The 9,242-nt window shown below is 35.3% G+C and overlaps 1 protein-coding gene across 1 annotated transcript; it reads right to left on the reverse strand.

Moving 5' to 3' along the window:
* Positions 1-1,943: 1,943 nt before the first annotated feature.
* LOC149802298 (uncharacterized) lies at positions 1,944-9,009 on the reverse strand. Its single transcript, XM_089956915.1, has 2 exons — positions 7,954-9,009; positions 1,944-3,776 (listed from the first exon to the last, which is right to left on the reverse strand). The coding sequence occupies exons 1-2, from the start codon at positions 8,921-8,923 to the stop codon at positions 3,133-3,135; spliced, it is 1,614 nt and encodes a 537-aa protein (XP_089813041.1). The 5' UTR covers positions 8,924-9,009; the 3' UTR covers positions 1,944-3,132.
* Positions 9,010-9,242: the final 233 nt, after the last annotated feature.

Here is a 9,242-nt window from a genome sequence, read left to right on the forward strand (position 1 = left end):
CAGTACAGCTTCTGCTTGCAACAGGTTTTGCAGGACATGTCTGTCGAATTAGAAGAACTAACGAAGAACGTACATTTTGAGGAAATTCAAGATGCATAAATGTAAGTATATTTATTACCTTTCTTATTACCAGCTAAAAAAAAAAGCATGTTTATACCCTCTCACTTGCAAACTAGCTGTTGGAGGGTCCCCAGCTATGACCTGTATCATATAGTGTGTCTTCTATCGCTAGCGTAACATTGTATCAAAATAGTTAAATAGCTGTTTTAATGATCAGAACGGTAATTTCAATTACTGCGTCTGTCACGTTTGTTGTTGACATTGCGAATTCGTTTGCTTTTTTGAAAGTTTCGTTTCTGACTCAGTGAACTCGTCCACATCATTATCTTTATCATCTATAACGTCAAAATGGATGAAACAGCTGCTTGAGTTCATTCACAATTAAATGTAATCAACCAAAACATAATGTGTCTACTACAAGAGCGCAAGTTGTTTGTTTACGAAGTAGTTCCTAAAAACATTATACTATCTTTAGGCACACGTATCGTGCACGTGCGTGCACTATGAAGGTGTTCAATATCGTAAAGTACTGCACGATTCTGACAAGGTAAAGTTAATATAGACAAAATTGAGCATATAATAAATTATTATATGGGGTTCATTAGGAGAATAGTTAAATAACGCAAACGTTATACAACATGCTTCTTAACTGGTCATTTAAAACGGTATAAAACAGCTAGATAATAATTGTTGTCTAATAAATTGGCTTTACGTATTGTCAATAAGCTAAGCCAAGGAAACGATCGTATATTCTACACCAGATACTTTTACTTTCAGCAATCTAAACTGTTTCTTCAATTCTTGTAAATGTGCGCATAATTTCAGATAATTTCAGATTTATATCAATCTTGTCTTTCCCATCCTTGGTTCTAAAATAACTAATGTAATTTGCTGAGTCACCACGTGTTGTTTTAAATCTAATATGGTTATCATCTGTCTGCTTTTGTTGATCATTGCAGACGGACCTTGTAAAGATAACTAGATGTTTGAGCTGCCCAGTATATTGTACACGTCATATACTGTTATGTATATTTGATTTAATTTGTATTTGATTTGATTTGACTGATTGTGGGTTTGGGAATCTTTTTTTCTTTACATCTCAATGTAATGTAATTTTGTTTACTAGGATTTTGATATTTTCCAGAAAATTCAGTTCGACCTGAGTTTTTCCTTAGATACCTATTAATAGAAACACTTGTTTCTACTTTTGACTTAGTTCCTGGCCTTGACTGAGGGTCGAGTAAACAACTTTTTCTCGGAGTAAAATGATTGGTTCTTATCAAGGACATAAAGGGGCAACGTGATGTTATCTTACATGTAAACATGATCACTTGATCCTCTATTTCGCAATTAGGCATTTCCAAAATTGCGAAATACTTAGTATTAATAGTGATGTTTAGAGAGAGAGAGAGAGATCTCAGAGAGAGAGAGAGAATCCGGCCTTTTAAACACTTGATGTCAAGATGTTTTCTTCTGTGTGACCAGTACTGAAGTTTTTGAGTTTTTGACTTATTTGTTAATTTTTTTTTTCAGATTATTTCGACTCTAAAAGATTAAATCTTTTCTCTGGAAATATTATTGTATTCATACAGAATTCTTGAGCAAGGACATTTCTTGAAAATTTTAATTTCCAAGACCGAAGGATTAATTATTGTGTTTCGACAAGGAACCGTAGACTTCAAAACAGTACAAGTTACAGCATACGTCATCGCCTTCCATCTTGAATTCTTCGTCGAATTGGAATCATAAGACTAGGACTTCAAAAAATTTATTCGTTGATTATTTTGGGATTTGATTCTGAAAACCGTAAGTTCATATATTTTCATTTTGACAATATTTTTTCCAACGAAATAAATAATTTGTTATAGTTCAAGCTTGTTGTTTTCACTCTTTCTTGTGTTACTGTTTATTCGAGCCTAAACACATAACATTAGAATACGTACTTTATTACTTCCTCGTACTGCACTGTTGTAACCATCTTGTTATCATATCTGATGCTACTTGTCTCATTAAATGTAATCTTAAGTTTGCATTCTTTGTGAAACATCAAAGTATGTTTTTCAATTGTTTAAAACCAACAAATCAGCACTTTTTCTGATTGTTACTCTTTAACACAACAAGTTCTGACTGCACCTTTATCCCGGCCATATCCGTAAATTGTCATTATTTCTTGACATCGACGTTGTTGCTTTCTTCTTAAACTCCCATAACTATTTATACCACCTGAATAAGACGTAGCTTTCTGCAATTTTGTATGAAGTCTAAAATTGTTAAAATTAGTATTCAGTTCGCCGTTGTCACTCCGCGAAGTGTCTTGTCCTGAAGGGACAAAGCCGCTTTCGTGGTTACGCTAGTTTTGGTTCAGGTCAAGGCTCGACAGATGAACACACTGAATACTGAGTTATAAATCTGTGTTGCCGTATCCCTATCCTTGTAGACTGGTGTGCAGAGAGACCGCTAATATTCTCTTTGACTGTCAGTTAGAATGTTTATTTGTATTGTTTTCGTATTCTTCAACTGGGATTGTATCTGAGTGTAGTATCTCTAAATGAGTTGGAATGGTGCAATGAAATAAAATGCCACTATACTTACTATTATCTCCGAAACCAACTGTCAAACTAAGAGAGGGATTTGACATTAAACATTGATACTGAACACAATTTTCAGTATTTCACTTCTTGCAATAGTGTACAATCAATCCAGTTGAAAAGTTAACGATTGTGTTGCACTCGGTCACTAATACATAGGATTGGCCTAAATTCAATCATGAAGAAAACAAAATCATACGAAAGGTTTAGAGATGTCCGGTGTTTGCTATTAAGTCCTAAACTTGAAACTCGCCATATGAATCGGATCGGATTGTCTAAAGTACCTAACTGCGGCATTTAAATTTCCTTGCACGCCATTAATGTAAATAAGGCTCTATATACATTGTTGTGATACAAATCTCGTTCGAAATCAAAGCCAGATCAACATTAATAATTTATAAGCACACAAGTCTTTGTGTAATGTATAAGTGCTACCATTTGAATCTCATGAACATAGAAGTTATCGTGAACAATATCCTTCCTATTAATCAAGCCTTCTGAGTTTCATCTCCACTTTCCGGAGGGAATACCTCTCTGAACTCTTTAGTGTATACCAAACGATCCCATCAGCGAATGTCGATTGACCAGGGTACCAACCTTTATGGTACACACCGTTCAAATGACTGGAATAGCATTGATTGTACCACCATCCAGCCTTATTCTCCGCAGCACAATTGCGCATGTGCAGATCGTTGTCGAGGTCCTTTGTACTGAATTTCATAAGGTTATGATAGCTCAGCGAATCCCCTGCATCCCCATTGTAACCACTCACATGAATCATGTATTTGGAACTTTCTCCATCTACAAAGAACATGAAGTATTCCGCATATGCCTTGTTGCCTTCCCAATCCCACATGTCGACACGAAGGACATAATTCTTTTGTGTAGTAATACAATGAAGTATGTCATTACCGATCCAAAAATCTCCATACAAGTTGCCAAAGCCAACTTTATACTCAAGCCAACCATTGTTGAAACTTTGAAGACCATCACCTCTTCGTTGGACGACTGTTAATCCACTGCCGTTAACCATCTCACAGTAAACATTGTCTAGATATGTTGCGTTACGTGGTTTGATCTGGTAGACTCCACTACTCCTGAAGCCGTATTCATAAATGTCTTGACAATCTGCAAATGCATGAATCTTTAAAGAATATTTAACTTTATTAACGTGTGTCTCTGTGTGTGTGTGTGTGCATGTGTATGTGTGCGTGATTTAGATTTTTAACATAGCTTGAACAATGTTTCAGTCAAATCGCTAAGATGTCTGTAGTGGCAGTTCATGGCGATGTCTAGCACTGAGTTATCATGCCGCAGACATTTAGCATGATGTCCCACCCAATCACAGTATTCTGATACCAGGCTGACCAATCCTAACACTAACCTCTTTATGCTGAGCTCCAAGCGAGGCAGCTGCAAGTACCATTTTATAAGTCTTTGGTATGAATCGGCCATGGTTTGAACCCGCGACCTTCTGCATCTGAGGTGGACGCACTAACCACTTAGGCCACCGGAGCGGTCTATCAATATTTATAAATATTTATGATAGGAGGAATGTTCTTTAAAAATTATTCGAGTTAATTGCAAAGTGGTTTATTACATAATGTCACTAAAACGCAGTGAAAGACTCACGTTATAACAGTTTATTTCGTACTTTTACATTAGTCAACTATCTATAAGAATCTTAAACATTATGTCTCCTTATATTAAAATAAATTTACATGCAGAAAACATTGTGCTACGTCCTTTTCTGACTTTTGTAAATAACTATTTAAACATAGATTGTTGCATTCCGAAACGTTATCTTGTTTGACTCTAGTTTCATCAAACTTTTCACGTATTCTTCCTTGAGACAATTCTAAATCTTTCAGACGTAATTAGCAACAAGGAATTTGTCACTCGTCATTAAGCAGCCTTCAAGGATCAAATTGCCACAAAATTTTAAATTCTTTATAAAAGTTATTGTTTTGTTTCCTTGGAATTTAAAGAATTCTCTGACTCTTTAAGAATACCTTTAGAATTTACGTTTCTACTATCTACTATCTCTTGTTCTAACAAAAATCCCCAACTTGCCAGAAGCTTTGCAAGCAAGATTATATACAATTTGCATCTGATGAAACATTCTGATAAACTTAGTGAAACCGTGGTTATAAAATATATAATCTTTACATGTGAATTATTTGGAACTGTTACTGTCCTATTTGTATTGCAGATATGCCAAAGTCTCCAAATTTCTTTAGTACAACTGGGAAGATAACATATAAATTACAGCAAACTGCATTTTGGTAAGCGAATTTAGGGCAAGAATAGAAATGAGGAAAACTGGTCAAGCAGGCCTCCATACAAACATGATTCTTATTTTCCTGTGGTTGTTGTTTTTGGGTTAACGTTATTTTCAAGCACAGCATAGGCTATACATGGTGGCACTAGACCACTCGGCCACCCGGGGCCCCGAATGTTTTTTTAGTCAAATAGCGTGACCTTTACACTCATTGAGGTATTCAGACAATAAAAGCGCGCTTTATACATGTTAATCCCACTATATTTTATTATTTTACTTTTTAAAGTAGTATAAATTGATCAATAAAAGTAAACTAAGTACTAACTCAAGTAGTTGCCATTTTGAAAAACACTCTATCGTGAAGACTGTAGATTATACAACTAACAGTCATGTCAAGTTCTTGTTGTTGGTTCGATTAGATACACACGTTGCACGTGTTTCATGGACTGCCAATTCAAACTCAAGCTAAATGTCTATATTGGAAGCGACCGTTGCTTTTCATTTACGTTTTGGGACCAAGGGTATGTAATTACATTCTATATGAAATTTGGGTCTCCGACACCTAGTAAACGTTTCAATAGAAATGCAAGGAGTATCTAAGTCCCAAAGTTTGGTATCATAGCATTTCTAAAATGACTTAAAGGTGTAATTTTTCTGTTGCATGTTTCCTTGTGTTTAGTGAAATACGCTACTGTACAGCAGATAAATCTTCACTTTAGGAATTTTTTTTACATAACTATGCACACAAAGTTCAGCTTGAGATTGATCAGCGGTCCATCGAAATTCCGATTATATTTCGAATAGCTGACAGCCGGTGGTATATAGGTGGAGTCTGGCGATTCGCCCAACACGTACATTGTTTTCAAACTAACTATTGAATATCGTGTTACATTTATAGCGGTGATAGCAATAAGCAGAATTAAAATGGTCCTTAAACTCGTACAAGAGGAAAACAATTACAACAATACATTTAATAATTTGTAGGCAAGTAAATTCTCTGCATAATAATATCGGAAGAATCTACCCGGTGTTGGGAGGGGGGCACTGTGTGCTAACTGTAAAAAAAAAACTAGGGGGGCACTGTGTGCTAACTGTAAAAAAAAAAATAGGGGGGCACTGTGTGCTAACTGTAAAAAAAAAAAACTACTCTGACAGGCACATTATAAGCTCATATCATAATTAATAGCCATCTATGTGGATAATTGAAATTTCAGTGTAAAATCCACTTTTATTCCTTCCGTCACAGTGACCTTGTACTTAGACCTTTCCGCCCTAATATCGACAGGTCTTTGTCATACCTCACGTGTTAGCCCTCAACAAAGTTTGGTCCAGGTCTGCGACGTTAAACTAATGTTATTGTGCGGAAACCAGTTTTCTTATTGTAATGACAGTGATCATGTCGTTTGGTTTTTGGACGATGACACTGAGCTAAAAATTGAAACAAGCTGTGCAATGTCCCTTATTAGTCAGAAGTATATCTACGAAACTAAACAATTTTTGTACACAAATTTACATTTCAAGACATCATGCAACCTAATATAGATTAAATGACAATAATGGATGCAACTGGTACAGCTCTTTCCCTCTGAAACCCACGAATTTACCATTTAATTGTTAAATTACCTAATTATACAAGTTTTTTACAAGTTTGCTTCGAAATGTTATATATCGTTGATAAATATATAATTAACATAGTTTTCAGATATGCACAAGTTTTTGTAAAATTAATGTCATCTTCGGAGTATTTTTGCATGTTTTTGGAAAGAACCCAGATGACTTTGATAAATCGCGTCTATCCCCAAGGTGTTAAATTAAATGACAATAAAACATACATAAAGCAAGCACATAACAAAACCTCACAAATGCTTACAGCAACATAACGATTCTTACGTATCATTCTTCTGATAATCAGCATAAGATGACCACTACTCCAATTATATCAGTATTTTCTTTAATTTCATATAAAAACAGGTCTAATTTCAAAGCGTATAATATTCACACAAACTTCAGTTTTGAGCAGGAAAGAAATTTCATACAAACAATCAACTATTTCACTTATTTTAAATGGAAGAAGTAAAGTCAGATTCAAACTTATTTCGATCTACATCATTTGATGAATAATTTTAACATTTATGACACATGAGTTAGTTTCGTAAAATGGACCCTCCAGAATCTGTTAACGTAAGGGATTCTCCGGATATTTTATCATATAAGTGTTGAGTAATTTAAAATAGGTATAAGTCTTTGTACTAATTGTGGTGCATGGCGTAAAGAGCCAATCTTCGGTTTAGAAAAACTTACTGGTGCTTCGTACAAATGTGAAGCAAACAAAAAAAAAACAACAATGCAAGTGCGAAACTAGATTTCGTAATGTGTGGCCATTAGGCAATAAAATAAAAATTATTTGAAGCATGTTTACGTTTAAGAAATATTTAGTTAATAACGACTATTGTCTCGAGGTTCTTGGAAATAGAATACACAATAGGTCTCAAGCCAGACTCACACAGGTTTTGGTTAGTTCCTTCAGTGGTGAGACCCCTTTCGTGTAACACTGTTTGATTCACAAAAAGTGTTAATATAGCGGCCAAAGAGATTGTGCTTTTAGGTATTAAAAAAATATTCTCAACAACGAAATGAGATTCTTTTTCTCTATATGATGGTCCCTGTTTTCTGAATCACTGTAAGTAATAAAGCCCGATTTCCAAACACAGTAATAACAAAAACTGCTAGAAATAATTCAAGCACGATTCTCAATAATACCTGAGCATGCCAAAAAAAAAGTAGTCACGATTTGTCAATCTGTACTACTTTTACTACTAGACGGAATAAGACTAGTTAAAAGTATTATTCATACGCCTTTTTAATTTTGGATTTTGACAAGTGATGATCCTATTTGTAACCTACTGGCTAAAACTAGGATGCTGAAGTTCAAAGATATTACACGTTTTCGGTTAAGTTTCAATTATTACCACCTGTACGCTTACAAATACCGGTCAGATAGTGTATTTATCAAAGTTAACTCACCTTGAGGGAGACTTTTGTAAGCCTCTAACACGGTATTATCGGGAATGCTTTGTCTGCTTTGATAAGCCGGTCCACCTGACGAAGTCTTGTAGAACTTCCTCTGAGTGCCGTATTGAGACTGTAGATCCTTGACATCATTCAACAGTGTTGTTTTCTCTTTATGAAGGTTGGTCACATCGTTTTTTGTGCTGATAAGATTGGACAGCATTTCGTTTAAAGAAACCTGAAGTGCCTCTACGGTTTCTTCTAGATTGTTCATCTTCGTCTCGACCTTGGCCATATTTCGAGACCCACTTTCTTCAGTATCGATATGGTCCAAACATTTCTCACGAACGAAACCAAATTCCTTGTCGACATTACCAGTTGCATTTTTGAGTTCTCCATAACCATCAGTTAACTCAGACGTTTTGGATTTCAAGTCTAGAAGATCCCTTTTCACTAATATCCACTCTGCCTTCAAATCTGCCACCATGCCTCTTAAAACGCCCAGCAAATATTGTTCATCCGTCTTCAGTGTCATATTGGAAACCATTCTGTCCATGCGAACTTTACCCTTATGCCTGTAGGTCTTCAGATTCTTCCCAGCCAAATGTAAGATAAAGTCATCCACTTTGGAATCAATCTTTTGTAGCCTGTCTTTAATTAAAGACTTCTCTAAACTCACACTTTTTAATGTAGACATGTCCTCTGTGTGTTTCATCTTGAGATCCATTATATCTCGCTCTAGTCTTATTGTAGAATTCTGATACCGAAGAAGATCGTGGGAGTTAGAGTATTTCAGTTTTAGGAGTTCTTTTTCGATGTAATGAGTCATATTATCGACGGAATTCTGTACTAACTGTAGCTTGTGTAGTACGTTTTGATCCGGCTGCCAGATTTGGAAACTGTAATTACAACGTTCCTCTTGGGTCTCAAAAAGTGGAACAACTCCAGCAGCAAGGCAGAATATATATATCAAATGCAACTTCATTTTGGCAAATGTATTAGTTATTTCGAATACCTAAACGTCGGATAGTATTCTTCCGAAATTGACTCACATTCTTATATTTTCCTCAGATCCGGGTCACTCATGACATAAAAGCCCATTCAGCTTCTCCCAGTGTATAAGAATTGATTTTCTCTCTACAATATTGAGTATTTAAAAGCTTCGGGAAAATTCGTTTTATAAATTTAATCAAATAACGAAACCTTTCAAATCATAATCGAAACTACAAACTGTAACTTTCACGGTTAATGATGATTCCATCAACTGGAGCTCTTAAACGTCTGGTGCTAATGGTTTGTTCTTA

The sequence above is a fragment of the Sinohyriopsis cumingii genome, chromosome 4 (assembly GCF_028554795.1).
Source record: "Sinohyriopsis cumingii isolate HCF-2022 chromosome 4, ASM2855479v2, whole genome shotgun sequence".
In the NCBI taxonomy this organism is placed as follows: Eukaryota; Metazoa; Mollusca; class Bivalvia; order Unionida; family Unionidae; genus Sinohyriopsis; species Sinohyriopsis cumingii.

What these genes read in the sequence shown, in the direction of transcription:
- LOC149802298 (XM_089956915.1), bottom strand. Translation starts at nt 8,923, where the DNA reads ATGAAGTTGCATTTGATATATATATTCTGCCTTGCTGCTGGAGTTGTT. An exon ending in TTACAAAAGTCTCCCTCAAG is followed by an intron (nt 3,777 to 7,953) that starts GTGAGTTAACTT and finishes ATGCATTTGCAG; the next exon opens with ATTGTCAAGACATTTATGAA.